Below are 24,071 nucleotides of genomic sequence, written 5' to 3'. Positions count from 1 at the left end.
GGCTTTGTGTTAAAGGGGAGATTATTTTGGGTGGGCCTGACCTAATCAGGTGAGCCTTTTAAGTGTCGGACCTTCTCAGAAGTCAGAGATCCTCTTGTTTACAATGAAAGAAGCAAACTGTCACATTTTGGAGGTGGCCACATAGCCCCAAGGAGTTACGACCTCAGTACTACAGTTCCCAGGAACTAAATTCTGCCAATAATCAGTGAGTTTTGAAGTGAACCTAAAACCCAGATGAGATTACAGCCTTTGATGACAGACAGCTTGACTTCAGCTTGGTGAGACTCTAAAGTCCCAGAGGAGCCAGCTAACCTGTGCCCAGACTTCTTTAAAAAAAAAAAAAAAAATATATATATATATATATATTTTAATTGATTTTTTATAGAGAGGAAGAGAGAGGGACAGAGAGCTAGAAACATCGATGAGAGAGAAACATCAACCAACTGCCTCCTGCACACCCCCCACCAGGGATGTGCCTGCAACCAATGTACATGTCCTTGACCGGAATCGAACATGGGACCTTTCAGTCTGCAGACTGACACTCTGTCCACTGAGCCAAACCAATTCCGTGTGTTCAGACTTCTGAACCAGAAACTGAGGGACAATATGTGTGTGTGTGTGTGTGTGTGTATCTATACTAATAAAAGGATAATATGCTAATTAGGCCAGACATCTTCCAGATGTCCTTCTGGACAAAGCCATGGTGGCAGGGGCCGAGTCAGAGGTGGTTATGGGCAATCAGGCTGGTAGGGGGGAGCAGTTAGGGGGCAATCAGGCTGGCAGACAGAGGCAGTTAGGGGTGATCAGGCAGGCAGGTGAGCAGTTAGGAGCCAATGGTCCTGGATTTCGAGAGGGATGTCCAAATGCCAATTTAAACCAGTAGTCAGTCATCCCCCGAGGGGTCCTGGATTAGAGAGGGTGCAGGCCTGGCTGAGGACCCACCCGCTCTGTATGAATTTCATACACCAGGCCTCTAGTGTGACCATCTGACCTTCCAACTGTTCAGTACCTATGATGCATACTGACCACTAGGGAGCATAGGCTCAACGCGGGAGCTGCTGAGCTGCGGTGACTTGGTAACTGCAATTCTCGGATGCCACACCTGGAACCAGAGAGGAGGGAGCCTGATTCTGGGATATGTCACCCGAGAACCATCCTCTTGCAATCTGGGACTCCTTGGGGGATGTCAGGAGCCAGTTTTGGCCCAATCCCCACATGCCAGGCCGAGGGACCTCACTGGGGCATGAATCTGCACTGGGACTCTAGTGTGTGTACACACACACACACACACACACACACACACGGTATCTTACCTAATAATAGGCAAACATGTAACATGTAAATTGACCATACCTCTGCTATGCCACCTGCCAATCAGGAGTGATATGCAAATTAACCCAACAAAGATGGTGGTTAATTTGCATACTCAGCTGCTGAGTGATGGGTGAGACACTTGCATCGTCACCATGGTGACAACGCAGGTGTTCTGCACTACCCCCAGTTTCTCAGGGCCTCATGGGAAGGAGGGGCCGGAGAGGAAAGAGGTGGCTCTGGGGCCTGAGTGGAAAGGGGTTGGGCCAGAGTGGAAAGGCGGTGCCGGCAGCCAGGGAAATGAAAGCCCATTCTAGCATGAATCTTCGTGCACCGGGCTTCATATATATAATATAATGTCAGAGATAAAGGGAGAAGAAGAAATAGAAACATCAATGATGTTAGAGAATCATTGATTAGCTGCCTCCTGTATACCCCACACTGGGGATTGAGCCTGAAACCCAGGCATATTCCTTGACTGGGAATGCAACTGAGACCTCCTGGTCCATAGATGGATGCTCAACTGCTCCATACTGGGAGGGCTACATGTGTTCTTTTAAGCCACTGAGTTTGTAGTAATTTGTGATGTAGCAATAAAAAACGAATACAGGAATTAATGATAGTAAACTTCCTCAGATTTATTTATTACTTTACCTTCATTTTTTGAGGGATCATTTTGCTGGCTAAGGAATTATAGGTTGACAGTTATTTTCTCATATTGCTGAGTATTTCTTTGTCCTTTGGCTTTTATTGTTGCTATTGAGAAATCAGATGCTAATATAACAGTTACTTTGCAGAGAATCTGCCTTTTTTCTCTTGCTGCTTTTAGATTTTATCTTTGTTACTATTTTTCTACAGCTTTACTATTATTAATCCAGATGTGCACTTCTTTGTTTATTCAGGTAGGAATCCCTTAGATTTTCTGAACCTGAGGCTACATATGAATCTTGTATTTCTCTTTAAATTCAGTCTCTCTTTTATTATTTTTCTTCTTTATTTATGGATTTGCAACTAGATAAAGGTTGGACCTTATCACTTTATCTTTCATGTCTCTTTCACATTTTCCTTCTTGTTAATGCTGCATTTTTATTCTTTTTTCTCTTTCATTTCTTAAGATCTAATTTATTAGATCTTAAGAAATGAAATTCATTCTAATTCATTAATTCTTTCTTCAGCTATACAAAAAATTAATAGAAATAGAGCTAGTTTATGAGACTGATGAGCTGCCCACAGAGCCACTTTAAAATGGAGTCAGAGCTGCAATCCCAGAGAAACTGCCTTGTACATTTTATGCTCCAAGCTTTGCAAAATAACCTTTCGGCTGGGCTTAAAGCAACATTGCCTCCCAAAGAGCTGTGTGCAAAGAAAGCAGATAATATGACTACTGGACTGATATCTACCAGACTGAAAATGAAAAACATTGTTTAGAATTAATATCACGCCGAAACCGGTTTGGCTCAGTGGATAGAACGTCGGCCTGCGGACTGAAAGGTTCTGGGTTTGATTCCGGTCAAGGGCACGTACCTTGGTTGTGGGCACATCCCCTTGGCAGCTGGTCAATGTATCTCTCTCATCGACGTTTCTAACTCTCTATCCCTTTCAATTCCTCTCTGTGTAAAAGTCAATAAAATATATATATAAAAAAATAATGGATCACATTTAAAAAAAATAGAATTAATATCACTATGTGAGCGTATGTCAACCAATAGAAATACCTTCCTTCTATTGATTTATTGTTCCCCTTCCCTTTCTCATTAATACTCCTTGCCTTTGTCTCTTAATTGGAACATTGTTGGGCTTCTGCTGAATCAGTGTTTCCCAAAGAAAATATATTTCAAATAATGCTTGTTGCCTCTCACTTTGAAAAGCTTTTTATTTTAGGTTAATTGCTATGACTAATCTTTTATTTGTGCCATGTAATAACTCTATATTTTAATTCCTATATTTTTATTACTACCCTACCTAATAAAAGAGTAATATGCAAATTAACCACCACCTTGCTATGCCAACAAGCCATGCCCACCAACCACACCCACCAGCCAATCAGAGCAAGTATGCAAATAAACCCAACCAAGATGGCTATGGCCACAGAGAGCAGGAGGGAGGTTTGGGTTTCCCAGGCAAGGGAAGAAGCCAAGCTTTCTGCATGCTCTTGCCGGCCTAGGCCTCCACTTAAGGCTACAAAGTTTCAATAATAGAAGGTAAACAAATCCAAACAGAAATGGCAGCAGCCAGGGAGCTGGAGAGAGCAGGCTAGAGTTGCCCCCAGCAACAGAGGAAGCAAAACTTTCCACATACCCTGGCCATCCCAGGCCTCTGTTTAAGGCTACAAGTTTCATTTATAGAAGGTAAATAAGTCCCGATAGAAATGGCTGCTGGCCACAGAGGGAGCCGGAGGCTTGGCTCTGCTCCAGGCTACAAAGTTTCAATTATAGAAAGTAAATACTTCCAGATTCCAGGGCCTCTGTTTGGGTCGCCAGGGGGCATGGCCGGCCCAAAAACCACCACAGGCCCCTCACCCGGGCTGCCCCATGCCTCAAGGAAACCCCCACCCTGATCCAGGACACCCTTCAGGGCAAACCAGCTGGCTCTCACCCATGCACCAGGCCTCTATCCTGTCTAATAAAAGAGTAATATCCAGATTGACCATCACTCCAACACATAATATGGCTGTCTCCATGTGGTTAAAGATCCTGCCCCTATAATGGACACAAGATGGCCACCACAAAATGGCCAGCAGAAGAGGGCAGTTGGGAGGGACCAGGCCAGCAGAGGAGGGAAGTTGGAGGCAATCAGGCTGGCAGAGGAGCAGTTAGACATCAATCAGGTTGGCAGGGGAGTGGTTAGACATCAATCAGGTTGGCAGGGGAGTGGTTAGGGCGTGATGAGGCTGGCAGGCAGAAGTGGTTAGGGGCAATCAGGAAGGCAGGCAGGTGAGCAGTTGGGAGCCAGCAGTCCTGGATTGTGAGAGGGATGTCCCACTGCCCGTTTAGGCCCGATCCCACCAGGATCAGGTTTAAACGGGCAGTCAGACATCTCTTGAGGGGTCCCAGATTGGAGAGGGTGCAGACTGGGCTGAGGGACACCTCCTTCTCCGCCCCCATGCACGAATTTTGTGCACCAGGCCTCTAGTATTTTATAATTGCTTATTTTGCCAATCTACCTAGTTAATTTTTATAATAGCTTGTTCCTTTGTTATATTAAAATTTGTTTTTAAAAATATTAAGCATATTCATTTTACATAGAGTAGTTGAAAATCCCAGTATCTGTAATCTTCGGAGTTTTAATAATTATGGTAGCTTCTTTCTCTTAGTGTGCTTAGTCACTTTGTACACTCATGGTTCCTGGAACTATAGCTATAGGTATTATTTAAAGCCCCGGGGTTAAAGTGCATTCCCTAGAGAGGGTTTATATTGAGTTTGGCCAGGCTCCCAGGATACTCTACCGACTTGGGACCACTGTGTCTTTGAATTTGGGGTGCACTCATGTGGTATACATTTTTACCCCAACTTTGTATGTGTACAAGTAGTTTATTATTTTGAGTTACCAGAAAGAATTTTTCTCACACTATACCAAGAACCAAGGATGAGATAGGCTTTTATCCTTACTCTAGAGGTACTTAAAAAAACAAAACACACACACAAACACACTCACACACTTACACACTTTTATTACTTTTAGAGAGAGGAAGGGAGAGAGAGACATAGAAACATCACCTGCTGCCTCCTGCACTTGCATGCTCCCCCCCCCACCCCAACCTCATAGCTCATAGGTCGATGCTCAACCACTGAGCCATGCCGGGCTGGGCAGGGCTTGTACTTTTAAAAAATGCTTTCTCTTTTCAAATAAAGAAATGCTAAAATGCCATTAAGTAAATTTGCGTTATTTTATATCCGCATCATAAGGGCGTGAGAATGCCTGTATTCCCATATGGTGATGACATTGAATAGCAGCAAAAATCAAGTTTTTCCTCATGCTAAATGACGAGCTGTGGTTTTATTACTATTATTTTAATTAGTCTAGCACTCAAAATCTTAGCCAGTCTCGGGGACCATTTGACCGGGGCAAGTCCCTCCAGCCCCTCCGTGCTGCCTCCCGCCCTGCGCTGCCTCCCACCTCCGGCAGAGGGCGCTGGCCACGCCGCCGGCCTCCTGCGGTCCTCAGCGGCCTCCCAGGCACAGTGCGCACGCGCCGCCGCCCTCCGGGTGTCCAGCTTTGTGCCTGACCCGTGTGTCCTCGGCCGCGCTCGGCGCGCAGCTTTCAGCCCGGACCTGTTTTTTGGGGGAAAGCAGGGTGTCCCCTGGACCCAGAGCGCCTCTGGGCCTCGGGGGGAGAGGGTCCGGGGTGGGCCTAGCGGGGTCGGACGGCGCGTCGGGCAGCCCACACGGGCGGGGCGGGGCGGGACCGGCTCGGTCTTGGGCGTCGCTGGCCGGTGGGGCCGGAGCCGGCGCGGAGCCCCTGGCCGGACAGGTACGCGGGCGGCGACCCTGCCCACCGTCCCCGCCCCCGCCCCCGCGTGTTCGCGAGGCTGCGGGCGGCGGGCCGGGGGGTCGGCGCTGGCCTGGGAGCAGCATGGAGCCGGGGTGCGGGGCGGGGGACGCGGGGCTGGGCCGCGGCGGGGGAGGTCGTCCCCCCGGGGCTGGGCGGGCTGGTCCCACCCCGCGGGCGGGGTTCTTTGGGGGCCAGGGTGATGATGCTTCCGAATCCCCCCGGAATTGTAAGGCTGCCCCCTCCTTCCTGGGGCGTGTCCGAGGCACCCCGAACCCATTCCGAGCCACAGGTTTCCTGTGGGCACATGGGTGAGAAGTTTGCATCAAACAAACAAACAAAAAAAAATGTTAGGCCGAAACCGGTTTGGCTCAGTGGATAGAGAGCATCGGCCTGCGGACTGTAAGGTCCCAGGTTCGATTCTGGTCAGGGGCATGTACATTGGTTGCGGACACATCCCCGGTAGGAGGTGTGCAGGAGGCAGCTGGTCGATGTTTCTCTCTCATAGACTTTTCTAGCTCTCTATTCCTCTCCCTTCCTCTCTGTGGAAAATCAATAAAATATATTTAAAAAAGAAATAAAAAAATATGAGAAAACATAGAGGACTGGAGCGCAGGACCTGGGTATGGGTTTGGGGTGCCTGTGCCTCCCACCGCTGCGGTCCGCCTTCGCTGCAGGATGACCCTGGAGGAGTCATCTTGCGCCTCCCTCCTGTCTTTGGGCAGAACCGCAGCTACAGCACACACACAGGAGGAACTCCGCCGTATTTTTCAAGAGAAAATGGTTTAAAAGCTCCCTCTCCTTCATTGCAGCGAAGAGAGCAGCAGGCCCATGTTGACCACCTGCTCCTCCAGTGTGCGTCAAGTCCTGGGAACCGCCGAGCTCTGAGATAGAGTTGACACTGTTTATCCGGTGTCCTGCCTGAGCCCTGGGGATGTTCATACATTTTAAAAGGCACTTTGTACTCAAGTATGTTCAGGAACTTCATGGTTCAAGTTTTTCCCTGCGACAGAATATTTCAGAGCCATTAATATGCTAATGGTATTACCCAGACTCTCCTACTGGGAGCATAATATGGAGGATTTCCCAAATACTGTTTTTTCCTTGGGTGCTTCCCTGTTTAACATCTGAAACAGTTTGGGAAATGCAGTTTTCAGCATTAGAAACTCAAGGTTTGGAAGGGTAACAGCAGTGTAGGTCAGTGTTTTCAAATTTTAATGGTGAATATCCCTGGTGGTGTGGGGGGGATCTTGCTTAAATGTAGATTCTGGTTGGTTGGTTGGTTGTTTATTTTTAACAAGTTCCCAAGGGATGCTGATGCTGCTGGTGCATGGATCACACTTTGAGTAGCAAGGGTATAGATCAATGGATTGCAAGTCAGAGAAGACGTTCTTCCTGCTTTCCAGAACAAACTGTTGCCTTGAATGAGTCACTTCACCTGTCCAAGCCTATGAAATAGGAGACTGGACTAGATCGCTAAGGTTCCTTTCAGATCTAAAATGCTATGATCCTGGGTCAGTTACTCTTGTGACTTCCATCTAAAATAGCCTTGCCCAATGGCCAATTTAGGCTTGAACGTTGATAATGGAAAGTTTACGGCATCCCCTTTTATCTTGGGATAGTTCAATAAGGAAGTTTTGTTGCTGAAATACATCTTCATAACTGTGTTCCTACGTTGTCTCTTAGAATCAAATAGGAAAAAAAACTAATCTCTCTTAAAAAGGTGACTCTTAAGTATTACGTGATAGATGTTCCTACCAAGATTTCTCCAAATGAAATTGCCCTTAATGCTCCATGACACTGTTTCAGTTTCCATTTATTTATTTTTAAACATATATATATATATATATATATATATATATATATGATTAAACTTTAATTTTTTAAAACTTTCCCTGGTGCATTTAAAAAAAATATATTTTATTGATTTTTTACAGAGAGGAAGGGAGAGAGAGAGTTAGAAACATCGATGAGTCATCGATCAGCTGCCTCCTGCATGCCCCCTCCTGGGGACGTGCCCACAACCAAGGTCCATGCCCTTGACCGGAATCGAACCTGGGACCTTTCAGTTCGCAGGCCGTCGCTCTCTCCACTGAGCCAAACCGGTTTTGGCTTAAATATGTTTTTATTGATTTCGGAGAGGAAGGGAGAGGGAGAGATAGAAAAGAAACATCATGATGGGAGAATTACTCAGCTGCCTCCTGCGTGCCCCCTACTGGGGATTGGGCCTGCAACCTGGGCGTGTGCCTTTGACCAAAATCGAACCCAGGACCCTTCAGTCCACAGGTCAACGCTCTATCCAATGGGCCAGACTGGCTAGGCTCAGTTCCTTTCTTTTAAATGGAGTCCTTCATGGAGTGTAGTGGGGCTTTCCCTGGACTCTGAAGGGTGGGTGGGGCTTGTGAGACTAGCGGAAAGCATCCTCAGCAGCTGACAGTGATGCGGAGATGACAGTGCATACGTCAGATCCAGGATCATTGGCTCAAGTAAGAAATTGTATGTGAGTGAAAGAAGCATTTTAGTTTAGAATGTGTAGTTTTACTGTGGTGTGTAATGTGGTTGGAAATGGGAAAGCAGAGAGGCCAGGAGTCAGATATGCTTCACATGTCAGTAATAGAGGATGAGATTGCTGATAATAGTAATGCCTTACATTTATGTATAACATTTTACAGGTTACAGAACCTTTCACAGGCATGATCCCATTTGACTTCATAGTACTGTGAGGTAGCTGTTACCCTGTGTTATAGCTGAGACGCCGAAGAGGGAAAACGATTTGCCTTAATTCTTGAAGCTATTAAATGGCAGACCAAAGTGATGACAGTGGTGATGGGGGGGAAAGAAAGGATGCTGGAGGCAATTCGAAGGAAAAATTGATAAATTGGGCCTGACGGACATGAAGCTACCAAGGAGAAGAATTTAGGGAGGACTCAAAATACTTGGAAGAGTCATAGTGCCACTCGCAGCTGCCACCATAGATTTCACTCTGCCCTCCTTGCCAGTGGCTTCCTGGAGTTACGGTTTGGGAGGGATTGTAGAAGAGGGTTCCAGGGGATGTGGATTATCTGTCCCATACCAAGGGAAACGAGAGCTGGGTCCTCAGCGTCCCCTGAGAAAGTAAGTGCCGAGCAATTCACTGATTCACACGTGTTTGGGGCTTGCCACTCTGGAGACTGAATTTGGCTTTAGTCATTTTTGAAATTCAGGCTAGTACCAGTTGCACTTGGCTGATGGGAAAATTCGGTGTCCAGTCTGACCTTCCCAAGTTCCTACGTATCCCTTGGGGGTAGAAGGGGGGTGTTCACCGAGGCAGAGACTGGACCCCTGTCACACCCACTGAAGCTGTTTTCCCGGAAGCTCTGCATGTTCTCAAGTGCCTAGTGGTCTGGCTGTGGTCCTCTCGCCCTGGAAGCCTAGAGATGGAACCTTAGTGTCACCACCGAATCCCATGGGACCCGGGGGCCGTCTCTGCGTTTTCAGTTTCTTGGGCTCCTGTCTGGAGAGGAAGGCGCTATCCCTGTGGCGTGTGTGACTGGTAATTCCCGCATACACTCTCAGTGGCGGGGCCGCTCCGTGTGGAAGCTCAGAGCCAGCCTATCTCCCTTGGCCGGTCCAGGCTCCTATTCAACATCAGTGTCTCTCGTGTTCTGTGCTTGGGATACTGAGGTGAATAAAAACTCCCTGCCCTGGAGGAATTCATAATGGGATAAGGGAACCAATATTTTAAGTAAAAGATATCAGGGAGATGTCCAAAATGCTGTAGGAAGGCAGAGGGGGAATGACGAGCTCTGCATGGAGGTGTCGGGGAGCCTAGGAAACAGGCGATCATGAGCGGGGCCTCGATGACGAGGGAGACAGCCCTGGTGACGTTTGCAGAGGAGAAGGGGGAGGAGAGTAAACCCAAGCGGCCGGAGTGAAGAGAACTTGGATCAAAGGAGAGGTGGTGGATGAGTCTGTACTCATAACGAAGCCAAGTGTTTAATGGCTTGTAGTGCTGTGCTAAGATGATTCAGTTCTGTGGGCAGGGAAACCGCGGGAGGGTTTTAGGCAGGGAGGGGATGAGAACCGGAAGGAGACTGAGGGAGGGGGTGGGGGTGGGGGAATCTGGATCAGGGCTCTCAGGAGACTGTAATAACCTGGGCATGGTCCAAGGCTGAATAGGGTAGCTCAGTGGGGATGGGAAGGAGGGGAGGGTCTGAGAGGCTGTAGAGACAGAATTAATCTGACATAATGACCAATTGGTTGTTGAGAACAAGAGAGAGGGAGCTGCTGAGGATGACTCCGTTTTCTGTTTCAGATGGTTCGTGGTGCCAGCAGTGAAGAGGGAATACAGAGGAGGAAGGGGGGAGATGGTGTGTTTTGGGGCATGTTGAACTTGGGTCTGTGGCACGTAGCAGACAGGTGGAAATGTGGGTCTGAGGTTCAGAGAGTCGATCCTAGGTAGGTGAAAGTGGTGGTCAGTGCTGTGGGAGTGAATGAGCTCAGCCACGCTGAAGAGGAGGCTGCAGAGGACAGGAGGCGAGAGAGATTGGTACACAGAGTGAGAGAGAATGTCCAGGAAGCCAGGGGCGGGAAAAGTCCCAGGAGCAGGATCAGCAGCCTCAGTTGCTCCAGGGAGATGTGCAGGATGGGCTGGGAAAAGGCACGCTGAGGTTGGGCAGTTAGGAGGCTGTCACCAGGGCGCCCTTTCTGTTTCAGTGGGAGCAGCTTCAGTGGCGGGTGGGGAAGGGGGTCAGGTGAATGGCGGAGTGGGTGGGAAGTGAGGCCAGGGAGGGGGTACTCACTGAATAGGTTTGCAGGGAAGGAAGAAAAGAGATGGTGGCAGCTTGCAGAGGAGGTAACAGAGGCTAGAAACAGCTTTTCTAGAATAGAAAAGTCTTGAGCACAGGTTATTTGATGATGCATAAGAACCAGTAGAGCCCTGGCTGGTTTGGCTCAATGGATAGAGCATCGGGCTGCAGACTGAAGGGTCCTGGGTTCGATTCCGGTCACAGGCATGACCCGGTTGCTGGCTCGATCCCCAGTAGCAGGCATGTAGGAGGCAGCCAATGAGTGATACTCTTCATTATTGATGTTTCTATCTCTCCTCCCTTCCTATTTGAAATCAATAAAAATATATATTAAAAAAAATAAAAAGAAGAAGAACCAGGAGAGGGTGCAATTGAAGGCACAAGAGCAGTGATTGGAAAAACAGGTCCCAGAGAAGGGTGTAGGGGTCGGCCCTGAAAAGAAGGGCCATCATTTCCTTTGAAGAGGAATGACCGAAGAAAGGGAAGAATGTGGGAAGAAAGGGACAGTGACTATTTAAGATATTTCTAAGTTTATAAAGGAATTATTATATAGTAGGCTTAGTTTCTTTCTCAACGGGGTTATGTGCTGAGGGGCGACAGCGCTGGTGTGGGCTCAGATAGGAATGGGGCCTTGAAAGGAATAAGGGAAACTTGAAACATGTCCAGAGGAGAGAGAGAGACGGCAAACTTGAAATTCCCTCCAAGAGTGTTGAGAAAAAAAATCTATAAAAGTTTAACAAGTGTCTCTTAAGCATTATTTTTCAGTCATGTTGGTGTTGACTAACTTATTGTATCAAATAATTTGATTTTAATAAATGTAAATAAAATTTTTTTTAAAGACTGAAGAAAAAAAAGAGTGTTGAGTGTCCCTCGAACTATAATGTAGTCTCTCCGTCCTCTTCCTCATAATCATAATGGCTGGCATTTATTGAGCGCTTTATACCAGGCACTCTTCTAAGTGCTGTTCAGGCATTAAAATATATATATTTTATTTCTGAGAGGAAGGGAGAAGGAAAGTTATAAACATCAGTGATGCGAGAGAATCATTGATTGGCTGCCTCCTGCACACCTCTTACTGGGGATAGAGCCCACAACCCAGGCATGTGCCCTTGACTGGACTCCAACCCGGGACCCTTCAGTTCCTGGGCCAGTGCTCTATCCACTGAGCCAAACCGGTTGGGGCTGTTCAGGCATTCTTAATGTGATTTTTACAACAGCTCTTTTAGAAACCTATTATTATCTCCATTTTACAGAAGAGGAAACTGAGGCATGGAGGATTACTTAGGCTCAGTAGTACTCAAGGGGCTGGAGTTTAGGGCTGGTAAGGAGGGAGGCTTAGCATGCCAGTCTGTGAGCATGATCAGGATGGCGAGGTCAGCGTCATTGCTGGCTTTTTTCCGAATATGTAGGGACCTCTGAAATCCTTGAGTGTTATCTCAGCAGCCTTACCAGACAGACAAGAGACTAACAGTATAAGGTAGACTGAGACTGTGTCACCTGAGACTGAGTAAGATAAGAGTCTTGCCTTTGCCAGCCAGAAAAAGAATTTTTTTCTGCCATTATGGGACTAGAAAGGCCTGTAACCTTACATAATAGCATTGATTATTAACACCCACCTTTTGTGTTTTCCCCATTGGTGTGACCGTTGGAATTTGCGGGTAAGGTGCATGCCTGACTGGAACGAAAGGGGAAGATGCTGGGTGGTATGGATAGAAGAGAAATGGACTTACCTTTTCTGCTGCAGCCACTGGAGCATCATTTCTCTGTCCTTCCTCTTGAGGTTGCCATGGATACGCCTTTGCGCGGTGCCTTGAGATTGATTTCCATTCTGATCAGGTGATGACGTGGATTTAAAAAGAGAAAGGACAGAACGCTCTGTTTCTGGGGAGTGGCCAGGGAGCTGCCCGAGAGGCAGAGCCCAGCACAGCCCAGGTGGCTGTGGCTTTGTTGGTTGTTCTTGCTTTTGCTGAAGTTGTGAAATGGTGCATCTCTCTTTTTAGAGCGCAGGCTCAGGGTTCCCTGTCTGCAGGGTCCTAGTGCCAGGGACTTGCTGGTTGATTCATGGGGAGGAACCAGCAGGAACTTCAAACAGGTTGCTAAGTAGGACTCCTGCTAGCACTGGAAGGTCGCAGTTCCTGAGTTCAGACTTTCGCTCGAGTGCCTGTTGCCTTCCTGCAAAGGTCCCTTATTGAGCATAAGTGAGACATACCGTGTCTTTCCTTGCTGGCTCTTGGCAGTCTGGGCCCTTGGAAGTTGGCCTGCAGTCACGGGGTGTTCCTGGAGCAGAGGATACTTTGGGAGGGGGATAGAGCTACAGATTGGGAATGGGCTGCAGACAGTTCTGGGGATAATGAAGAGCTGGAGAGGTAAAGAAAGTCCATTTAGGGTCTAGCCCTCTCCGTGTGAGATCTGTAAAGCAGATGTAGGAGCAGGACCTAGGAACAAAGGGCTCAGTATGCGTTTTCTTTCTGGGTTCCTGTGAGCATCTGGAATTCTGCCTTCCAAGCTTCTAGCCTGCCCAGGCTTCCATTCCCCCTCAGTGAGCATAACCTTTTCTTTCCTGGGGGACTTCCATCCACACATATCCCTTCTCTGCCATCCTTTTCGAGATGTCCAGCTTTACCCTAGTCTTAAGATCTGGATCTTGCTAATTACCGTTGTGTTTCTTATTAACTCTTTGTAACCAAACTAGTCTGTGCCCAGTGCCTAATGCAGTTCAGTTTAAGTGTGTGGACCCCACTGTCCGACTGCCTGGATTTCCTTTATGAGTGGGGTCAGGGAACTCAAACAGTTGGGTGAGGCCAGGATCAAGGTTAGGTGAGGCAAGACAAGAGGAGGTCAAGGGCTTAAAGCACTGGTCGGCAAACTCATTAGTCAACAGAGCCAAGTATCAACAGTACAACGATAGAAATTTCTTTTGAGAGCCGAGTTTTTTAAACTGAAACTTCTTCTAACGCCACTTTTTCAAAATAGACTCGCCCAGGCCATGGTATTTTGTGGAAGGGCCACACTCAAGGGGCCAAAGAGCCGCATGTGGCTCGTGAGCCGCAGTTTGCCGACCCCTGGCTTATCGGATGCTGGGGTGTCAGTAAAAGCAAGATAGAAGTGGTACAGGCTGGGTGCCAAAGAGGCTTTTCCTCCTTAATTCCCAGCAATCTACCTGTTATCCTGCCATATTCTGAAATGTTCACCAGGATCAGTAGTAACTAATTTATTAGACCCAATATTCCCTTCTTCTCTTCCTATTTTCCTAGACATTTTAATAGTATTTAATATCATTGGGGAGGAAAATAGATTAGACATCTAGCGAATATCTGTCTTCTCCTTGGCTGAGAGAGCATGTGACTTGGAACTATCCTCTGTGACGTGGGGTGGGCCCGGTGTGCTGTGGAAGGACTGTGTGCCCCTGCCATTGTCTGGCCATGAGACTCGGCCCATCACCTGTAGATGGGAGGCAATGGACTCTGTTTTGCCTGCATGACGGGTGCATTTTGGAAGGAGACAGTGGAACACATGTGTTAGTGTACACAAATAAATTTGCCCCAGGGGAGGCCCTAAGAACAAGACTTACTTTCTCCTAATGCTTTCAGTCTTCCTCCCCCTCTCCCCCCAATTCTGTTAATGTTTTCATCATCATTCTTCCATTACTCATGCTTGAAAACTCCCACATTTATTCATTCATTCACTTATTTGTGCATTCCTTTATTTATGCAGCACTTATTTATCCCTACTGTGTTGTGTGCATGTCATCATTGATGTACCCTCTCAATCATGATGAAGACGTTGTCAACAGTTCCTTGAGCACATGTTCTCTGCCAGGTCCTGTGCTAAATGCTTTATTTCAGTCTTAGTGAATCCTCACAACATCGCTGTGAGGTGGGCACTACTTCCCCCTTTTTACAGGTGAGGTAACGGGCTCTGAGTTAAATATCTGACCAGAGTCATACAGGTGAGGAAGTAGAACCAGAGCTGTAGCCAGGTCTCTGTCTCCAGAGCCCATGCAGGCCCATCTTTTAGTCTTCCCGGGCTTTTTGCTCCTGCCTCAAAATGGGCCCCTTTCCTCTATCTCTGACTCTCTCTCACCTGGTTCAGACCCTCCGCAGGAGCTCCCGTGCTGTTACCCCCATCTTTACCACGTTGCTCCTGTCTCCACTCCATCCACTGAGCCACCAGTTTGATCTTCCTAAGGTAGTTTTCATTGTGCTCATCCCCTGCTCAGGAAGAGACTGGCTTCCTGTTGTTACTATCAAGTCCATCTATCTCTACATGATGTTAAACCCCTGACTATCCATACTTACCTCCTAGTATATCTCAATATTAATGTGTTCATTTAGCCAATAAATATTTGACTCCATGAGCTAAGGGTGATGGGATCATAAAGAGAAAGAGTTGTGGGCTCCATTTTAAAAGGCTTGTAGTTTAATAGACGAACTCATCTTGAATTCTTCACTTCAATTCAGCTAGTCTTTGATATTCCCTAGTGAAACAAAATTGTTTCTGTCTCTACTCATACTGTGTTCACCACTTAAAGTGTTTGTAGATCTTTCCTCTCAACACATCCAAAAAACCACCTAAAATCTGAGACATAGGCACCCCTTTTCTTTCTAGCTCATCTTTTTCCTGTCTGTAAACCTTATAATATTGATTGTGTAGATATTTTATTTTAAGACTAAGATAGCATCTGTTGCCATGTCAGGTGGCTTTTTTTTTGTACTTTTGCACTTTTTACAAAGCAGTTTTATGTGTTTTGTCTTATTGGAGCCTCATAACATTAATTAATATAGATAATTATTCCCGTATTATAGAAGCAGAAACAGCCTCCAATAGGTTAGGTGTCTGTATATACCTGTGTGGCTATGAGCTGTAAGGTTGTTCTGAGATCTCAGCTCTTTTGAATTTCTGAAGGCCGTGTGTCTGGAGGAAGAGCAGGCCGGGAAGCCTAGAGACAGGTGACAACAGGATGTGCGGAGGGTTTCAGTTTAGGCTTCAGCTGCAGTTCTGGCTCCATTCCTCACCTTCTGTGTAACGCCAGGAAAGTGGTTCAGTTCTCTGAGCCTCAGTTTCCCTGTCGGCATTCTCCCTGGCCTGCCTTTCCATGGTGTTACTGTGGTGTTATTAGCTGACTTTTGTTGGATACTTACTAAATACCAGGCAATGTCTTTTTGTGTGTGTGTTAATCCTCACCTAAGGATATTTTCCCCATTGGTTTTTAGAGAGAGTGGAAGGGAGGGGGAGAGACAGAGAGAGAGAAATATCGATGTAAAAGAGAGAGACATATCAATTGGTTGTCTCCTGCTCACGCCTGGGGATTGAGCCTGCAACTGAGGTACGTGCCCTTGACTGGAATTGAACCTGGAACCCTTCAGTTCGTGGGCAGACGCTCCAAACACTGAGCCAAACCAGTTAGGGCCAGGCAGTGTCTTAAATATTTTACATGGATTATCTCGGCTAGTCCTCACAACAGCTCTTTGAAGTATGGTCTTTGATTTTTCCCGATGGACAGATGAGGGAATTGAGGCACAGAGCTGTTAAATGGCTAGACCAAATTTATATAGCTACCAGGTGGTGAAGCCAGGAATTGAACGTAAGCAGCCTGAGTCAGAAAGCAGAGTGCTCCGTAGACTGTAAGGTGTTCTGAACATGTGAAGTCCATGCTGCAAGGACCGGCATGGCCCCGTCCGCCTGTGTGATGGTGTTTAGGGAAGAACGGAGGCAACGTGGAGATTTTGCAGGAGAGGAGAAGAGTGGTTTCCTGGGGGATTGCCCAGGACTAACCGTATGGAAAGGTGTTTGGGCTTTAGACCTGGCTGTTGGCTCTCATTCTACTCTTACGCTCCCTGGCCTGCCCTAGAGGGTGGAGCGGAGGAAGGCCCAGGGAAACCCAGGTCAGACAAGGCATGCATCTGTTTCTAGGCCCAGCGGGTCCACACCTCGCCCAGTGGAGCCATCGGTCAGACCCCAGGCCAGCCTTGTTGGCTACTTCGTGGCAGCGACCCTGGTCTGTTGGTCCTCACCCATGTTAGATGGGTAAAATGAGTGAAGCAGTACCGTTACATAGTCCTCTGAAGGCGGTTTACTAGAATTCACCATCTTATTAAGCATTTTTTCATTAAAAAGTAACACATGGCTAAAAGCACTGTGTGAACTAGTACTTAAGTGTAGAAAATGAACCATCTGATCATTTTTGTTAAGGAGATGCCTAGGAGGCAAGGCCAAGTACACGGGGCAGGTGGTCGAGGTAAGCTGGGCCTTGTGCTTTTGACCACACCCCAGGAATCCAGGTGAACCTGATAATCTGGAGGTTCAGAGCTTGGCCCTTACAACAACCGGGAGGGAGAAGAGTGATGGCAGTCTTTGCCAGCGAGGTGGGACTGGGTGTTGACTTGCTTTGCTCTGTGCGTGAAGTTGCCTCTGCTATTACCCTTCCTCTGCTGTCACTGGCTCCTCTGCCCAGTGTGAGATTCAAATTCAGACCCTAATATCCTGAGTCTGGACCCTGAGTCCAGAGTTTCCAGGGGGGAGGGAGAAGAGCACCAGGAAGGGGGTTAATAACCCTGATGTTGGCTGTGTGGAGGCGCTGGCAGTTGTTGCTTTCAGGCCTGCGGAGGCCTCCCATCCTGGGGGGCAAGTGTGCTGTGGGGGTGTAGGAGGAATGTCAGGGGGTGTAGGAGGAATGTCAGAGTGCTGAGGGTCTGTGGCTGGGCCTTGCCCCGTAGTCTCTGCCCTTCTTGTCTGGCCCAGGTGAAGCATGGGGGCACTAGGACCCAGATGCTAACACGGTCCCTGACAAGTCTAGAGCAGCACTAGCCGCAGAGTGAGACTCATCAGCTGGCAAGCAGGATTCCTGTCTCTGGGCTCAGGAATCTTCGGGCAGCAGAGGGGACTTGCTCCTCAGTCCCCACCTCTGTCCCCACCCGTGTCCCAGCAGGTCCATGGACTGGGGTGGGCCACGTCTGATGGCTTCTGTGTCTGTCCACGAGGGCCTGGGGCCCTGACCCTTCGCCTGGGTTTCTGCCTTTTCTCTCTGTCTTTGGTCAGCCGGGGAGGGGGTAGAGGCCAGGCCCAGGGAGCGACATGGCCCAGAGCAAGAGGCACGTGTACAGCCGGGTAAGTGGCCCTGATCTGCAGTGGTCCTGGGAAGGCTGCTGGGAAAGGCCTGGTGCCTGTGGACATGGCTGTGGGGGCTGGGGAGACGGCTGGAGCTGGGACGGGCCACTCGCAGCCTGATGGTTAGGCTGGACCGGCTTCCCTCCCGGAGCTGGGGCAGGCGAGGCCCACCCTTTGGCTTTATTTGGACCCCAGGGCAGAGGTTGCTGCTGGGGGATAGACAATCTTTGTGGCTGTGAATGGGGTCGGTGGGCTGGAATGGCTTTATATGAAGCCTTTCTTTAGAGCCGCTTTGTTGTTTGTCACTTCCTTTCTCCCTTCTGGCTGTGATGGAATCAGTACCACTGTGTGTCCCCCTGCATCAGAGAGGCTTTTTAGGGTTCGGAGGTCGGGGAGCGTCTCTAAGTTTGGGGCCAGTCTTGGTGTCAGTGTCAGTTCCTTTTATTGATAGGTCCGTGAGAGGCACCCTACACACCCCAGGTATGATTTGGGGTCTAGGAGCCCCTGGGAGCTCACCTTCCTCGCCTCCCTGGCTGTGCTCTTTGGGGAAGGGAGTTAGGGAGTGACATGCTTTTGCAGGGCTCCCTTCTGGAGCCAAGTGCAGGCATCGGGAGGGAGCCCCGTGGAGTCCTGAGGACCACGGTGTCACTTCTTCACACCTCCTTCACTTGTGTGCTGCAAGGCCCTGGTTCATGGGGCTGCTGTCGCCGAAAATGGCTCAGGTGTGATTTTCTTCTCAACCACGGGCCTGTTTGGAACCTACTTTCAGTTGTGTCCTGTCATCACTGGTGTGCAGAGACAAGAGCTTCCCAAGGACAGTGTTTAGTCCGTTCCTGTGCCTTGTCCATCCTCGGGGCGCTCACCGTCCATTTGGACTGCTGGCCAGTCTCGGGGGCAGTGTGCAGGACAGATCCGAGGAACCTGATTTCCCTGGCCTTTGCTTTACTTTTTTGTAGCAACACACCGTGGGGGGAGAGAGTTGAGGAACAGTGCTAGGGCAGGAAGAAGGGAGTTCAATGGTTCAGTGGGCTGCAGTGAGGCAGCCCGGAGTGTCATGGCAGGTGTGTGGCTGGGGGTCAGGAGAGTCAGGTCAGGAAGGACGGTGGTGACTTGAGGACTGGAAGAGAGACGCCTAGGAGAGCTGTTGAAACAGAGGGAAGACAGGCGACAGTGGGGGTGGGGATGGATGTCCGGGGGATTACTTACTGAATCACCCATCTTTCCAGCTCAGGCTCCCGAGTCAGAGCTTTGGGTTGTGGGGAGCCTGTTCTAAATGGAGGTAGTATTTGCTTGAGTTTCACACCCTTCTTCAGTGTGGGGGGCAGTGCTCCTGAGAAAGCAGCCATGTGGTGACATTCACAGATCTGTCAATAAATTCTGATTTGTTATAGAATCTAAATATAAACTCCTTAAAATTCTAGCAGATTTCAGAAGAGTTTAGAGAAGTCTTGGAAGACTTTTTGTCAGAAGGGAATTTGGGGGTCCACTTCACCCTGTAAGTGGGGTACTGGGAAGTGATTCTTGGTCCTTCTTCAGCTCAGGGTCCTGCCTGGGGCCCTTCTTATGCATTAGGAAGACACCTTTGAGGGCTTTAACTGTGTATGTTTGCACGTGTCTTTCAGACGTCCAGCGGCAGCAGAATGAGTGCAGAGGCCAGTGCCCGGCCTCTGCGCGTGGGCTCCCGTGTGGAGGTGATTGGAAAAGGGCACCGAGGCACTGTGGCCTATGTTGGAGCCACACTCTTTGCCACTGGCAAATGGGTAGGCGTGATCCTGGATGAAGCAAAGGGCAAGAATGATGGAACTGTCCAAGGCAGGAAATACTTCACTTGTGACGAAGGGCATGGCATCTTTGTGCGCCAATCCCAGGTACTCACACCCTTCTGTGTGTGAATACTCATGTTCACATGCTCTGTTGCATGTGCAGCTAATGTGTTGGTGCTCCCTATTCCTGGGCATGAACATAAGTCTCTGGTTGAGGGAGTGGGAGGTAGTGGGGGAGGTAAGATTGAAGATATACCCTTATCTTCTGCTCTGTACACCAAGCTTGCTTGGGGTCTGGGGAGGGCCCCATATTACAGCGTAACATTCTTAATATGGCTTTATTGAATCTATTTTGTGGCCTCAGATCCAGGTGTTTGAAGATGGAGCAGATACAACTTCCCCAGAGACACCTGATTCTTCTGCCTCAAAGGCCCTCAAAAGAGGTAACAACCACCCACTTATGTTGCCACTCCACATCCAGGAGTCCATAGTGGCCACAGTGGATCCTGAGATTTTTTTCCATCATCACTATCTTTTCTTGTTATAACTTTCCTATCTGCCATAATGTTCTCTTGCTTTCTACAGAGGGAACTGACTCAGCTGCAAAGACCAGCAAACTGGTGAGTGGTTGGGGTGGGAGTGAGAAGTAATAGAGAGGAGAGGGAGGAAAAGAGAGGGGAGGGAGACCCAATGTCAGGAAGGTAGAAGCCATAGGTGAGTAAGCTGAGTTAGCCTTCCAGTCTCCATCCTCCCTGGAAAGGAAGCTTTCTGGGTCTGAGTTGCTGTTTTAGGAGTGAGTAAAGGTGGAACAACTATTAGGGCTCAGAAGTTCAGCAAGAAACAACTATTAAGGCCCAGAAGTCAGGGTCAAATGGGACCTGGGCTAGGGGTGATAGGAAGGACAGGTCTGACCCTAGTATGCTGTTGTCAACTTCCTACCTTTTGGTACCCAAGGCTGCCAAGATTTAAGAGGTCTGAGGAAAGGGTAAGGGAGGAGCTAGAGGAAGAAGGGGCTTCCTGTTCACAAGTGAATGGTAAGGAGCTGGGCCCTCTGCCACCTGTTTTAGGCGGTATGCAGATGGCCCCTCCTAGCTCCCTTTTGCTGCTCCGCACGGGGTGTGTGAGGGGGGCTCAGACTCTTCAGCTCTCTGGCAAAGGTGTGGCCACCCTAGAAGCTGGTTATTGAGACCCCTCTCATGTCACGTGCCCAGGGCTTGACAGTGACCTAAGTCCCTCTTTGCCTGTGCATGCCTGCATTGATATTAATACCTACACTCCGAATGTTTGACCGGTTAGCCCAGTGTGACGTCTGTTCTCTAACTCTTCCCTTTCCTACTCCTCATGCAGCGGGGACTGAAGCCTAAGAAGGTGGTGTGTTTACTATTTGTGCCTGGGTGGGTGAGGGCCATGAGCCCCCTCCCCAGCTGTCCTGCATGTCTCAGGCTGCTGCATGCATGTGTGTGTGACCTTGGGCTGGGCTGGCCAGAGGACATGGCGGCCTTGTCTTTCAGAGTGCTTTTGAGGGCTGCGAGGATATCAGGCTCGGTGTCGAGGCCCAGGTAGCATTCATTAGGACAGTTCCTCACTTCCTCACCTCAGGACTTCCAGTCAGAGACTTCGATCACTTGACTATAAATAGCAGCAGCATGGACTGGAGCCTTCACTGGGTTACAGTGGGGTCTTCAAGCTTGGGGCAGTGGGAGGAGAGATTGGAGGGCTGGGGATGCGGAAAGTACTATGTGAGGTGGTTGGGCAAGAAGAGGGGGAAGTCAGATCACAGTAAGACCATCCCAGGGTGGAAAGCCAGAGAGTCTGTGCCTACTTCTGGGTGGGCACTGTCATGATGCCCAGTTTCACTCTGTTCCACCAGTCTTTCCCTGCCTCCTCTTTCCTCTGATGTTGTCCCCAAGGCCCACCTTCTACCCCTTGCAGCCTTCCATCAACATTGGAGTGGGGCTCAATTCTTCAGCTGCTGCCATGGCCATTTCCTTACACCAGCCCGTGCCGTGGGCCCATGCCCAGGCTGTCTCTGACCTGCATGTGCCTGTCTGACCTGTATGTACTGTGCTGTATGTGCAGTTCTGTGATTTCCGTGTTGCCAGCCTGTCTTAGGCCCTTTTGACCTTGCATGGAAAGCTCTTGGATGGGGGACAGTGGGAGGGGAGAGGAAAACATCTCCCTTCAACTCTTGGTTGGTGATGGGTCCTCACTTTGAAGTCTTGGCATCGAAGAGACCACATGCTGGGACTTGCTTTGGGGTCTTGGCTCTGGTGGAATGGGGATGTAAGAAGGAAAATAATGCTCTAAAGGACCTATTCCAAGGTCATGGAAACTTGGCTTCTTCCCTGGATGATTGTCTCCTGGTTGGGGCTCTCCTCTCACATCAGGCCTCGGAGTAGAGAAGAGCATGGACCTGTAGTCTGATGTCTATGGAGGAGTTCTGGCTGCAGCCTGAGCCATGCCCAAATCCTGGGGGAAATGTGGCAAAGCCCAGCCGGGCTGCCTGAGCTGGGATATAGCCTCTGCTCATGGTGCAATGTCAGTCAAGGTCTCCCTCTCCAGTGTCCTCTCACAGCAGCTCACTTAGCCAGGGAACAGGGAGCTAACTCCAGAACAAAAGAACATACTGTGAGAGGGAGGGCAGAAGGGAACCCAGATGTGTCTGCAAGGTACCCTGTCCGTCCTGGAAGCCCTTTAGAGACAGGCTTTACCCTGCCTGCAGCCAGGGGAGGGTCATTAAAGCTGCTGCTGAAGGTCCCGGGGTTTCTGAATCTCACTGTGTGCCCGCAGAGCTGATGCCAGTTGCAAGAGGGGTGCGTGTGTGTGTGTGTGTGTGTGTGTGTGTGTGTGTGTGTGATGAGAAGAGAGAAGTAGTGTTGATGGGGTTGCAGGCTGAGAGGAGGATGAGTATGAGCGAGGTTGATGGAGCAGTGATCCCTGCCCAGTGATGCACTGGCCCCAGAAAGTACTATTTCTGGATGGCCCCCAACGCAGTTTCTTGGAACAAATAGTTGGGGATGGTCATGGAGGGGAGAGGGAGGAGCCACACACGTGCACACAAAAGTACACACGTTTCAGAAGGAGGAAGAAGCTGGGCGGGCTCTGCGCAGGACTTTGTCCAGTCATGAGGAGGAGGAGGAGGAGCCTGCGGAGTCAGGCGGTTGCTAGGTGACCGAGGAGCAGTGGCTCCACCCCCAAGGAGCAAAGGAGGGTGGGTGCATGACGTCAGGTGGAGCTGGTGCTGCGGCCACTGAGGCTGCCATAAGCCTAAGCTGGAGAACTGGGCCGGCGCCTCTGTGGTGCCCGCAGGAGCCTGGTGGCCCCCCTGTGCATCTGTGGGGCTTCTGCATCCGAGTCACAGCCATTTGCGGGCCGGGAAGCTGCTGGCCGGGAAGCTGAGGCTGCATTGTTGGGATTTGATGCACTAATCTCCTGTCTCCGCCGCCTTTCCCTCTGTTCGGTCTCTTTCCCTCCCTCCCTCTGTCTGTCCTTCCTCTGTGTGTCCATCCTCCTCTGTGTCACCTCTTTCCTGTCCTGGCTTTCTTTGGTTTTCTGCAATGATGAGACAGGCACCGACAGCCCGAAAGGTACTCTTGCTTGTTCTGGTCCTGCTGCCGGGTTGCCAGGGCGATGGCAGCAGGCTGCTGGGTGGGGGTGGGGACTTCATCTGTCTACCTGGTTGGGGAGGAGGGCAGAGATGACGGTGGGGGCTGGGAGAAGTGTGTGTCCCTGCCATGGCCTGTGCCCTGAGCATTCTGCTCCCTGCCCCGCCTTCTTGGGGCTCTGAGTCTGTGTTCTAGGCCTTGTACCCAGTGGCCTTCAGGCTTGGGGTTCAGGCAGTTTCTGCTGCAAAGCAGCTCTGGGAGCATCGGGGGAAGCAGGTTCAGATGTCTCCCTGCCTCCAGCAGACATACCTCCCCTGACCTTTGCTAGAATGACTCCTGGTTGTACTCCCAGCAGCACCCTTCCCTCCACCAGGGCTTGTATCAGTGGGCTTTCCCCAGATGGGATGAAGACCTTAGAGTAATTTTTTACCTACAACCTGCCATGGAGGCTTAGCTCAGGGCAGGAGGGCGGGGGTTGGTTTTCTTGGGTTCAGTGTCTCCAACAAACGGGCCCAGGCCAAATCTTGTCTTTGCTGGAACCAGGAGATACTGGGTAGCAAGAATGCTGTTTGGGGTTGAAGTCCATCATCTACTTACTACTCTGCAGTAGCCTGAGGGATTGTAGACTTGGTTTCAGTGGTAGTTGATGTATGCTGCTGTCCGCCCCCTCCTCCTTCCTTGCAGCAGGGTGGGGTTACTTTGCTGAGCTCTGGGCTTCTGGCTAATGCAGCACTCACGGACCTGACACCTGAGCCCTGGCCCTAGGGAGGGAGACTGCTATAGGATCAGCTCCTGGGCAGGGGGTGGGTTGGGGGTAGGGACGACAGCAGTGTTGTTCTGCCTTGGCGGCCCGATTTCCTCCGTTGGGGTAGTATCCCTCACCTCTGGCCTCCTGTCACCAGTCTTGTCACATGTTATTTCTAGGGGATCCTCTCTGGAGTCCAGCACTTGAAAGAAGGAGGTTGACCGGGCAAAGTCCTTGGGAGTGGTGGGTGGGCAGGGCCTCTGGC

General features: G+C 49.6%; 1 protein-coding gene across 14 annotated transcripts in view; it reads left to right on the top strand.

Annotated features, from left to right (window-relative positions):
• Window positions 1-5,664: 5,664 nt before the first annotated feature.
• The window catches only part of DCTN1 (dynactin subunit 1), a 29,533-nt gene continuing 11,126 nt past the window's right edge, over window positions 5,665-24,071 (top strand). For 5 of the 14 annotated variants that reach the window (XM_084901327.1, XM_084901325.1, XM_084901326.1 and 2 more), the window contains exons 1-4: window positions 5,665-5,781; window positions 19,316-19,561; window positions 19,821-19,899; window positions 20,042-20,076. In XM_084901327.1, coding sequence (XP_084757453.1) covers window positions 19,334-19,561; window positions 19,821-19,899; window positions 20,042-20,076 — 342 coding nt within the window. In that variant the 5' untranslated portion in view covers window positions 5,665-5,781; window positions 19,316-19,333. Of the gene's footprint in view, window positions 5,782-17,402; window positions 17,694-19,315; window positions 19,562-19,820; window positions 19,900-20,041; window positions 20,077-20,803; window positions 20,825-23,025; window positions 23,044-24,071 lie in introns of those variants that run through there. The other 9 variants (XM_084901330.1, XM_084901328.1, XM_084901322.1 and 6 more) reach the window with 7 other exon arrangements.

The sequence above is a fragment of the Pipistrellus hanaki genome (assembly GCF_964339955.1).
Source record: "Pipistrellus hanaki genome assembly, chromosome: 12".
Lineage (NCBI taxonomy): Eukaryota > Metazoa > Chordata > Mammalia > Chiroptera > Vespertilionidae > Pipistrellus > Pipistrellus hanaki.
The sequence above is the reverse complement of the archived record's forward strand: the minus strand, read 5'-3'. Positions and strand labels throughout refer to the sequence as shown.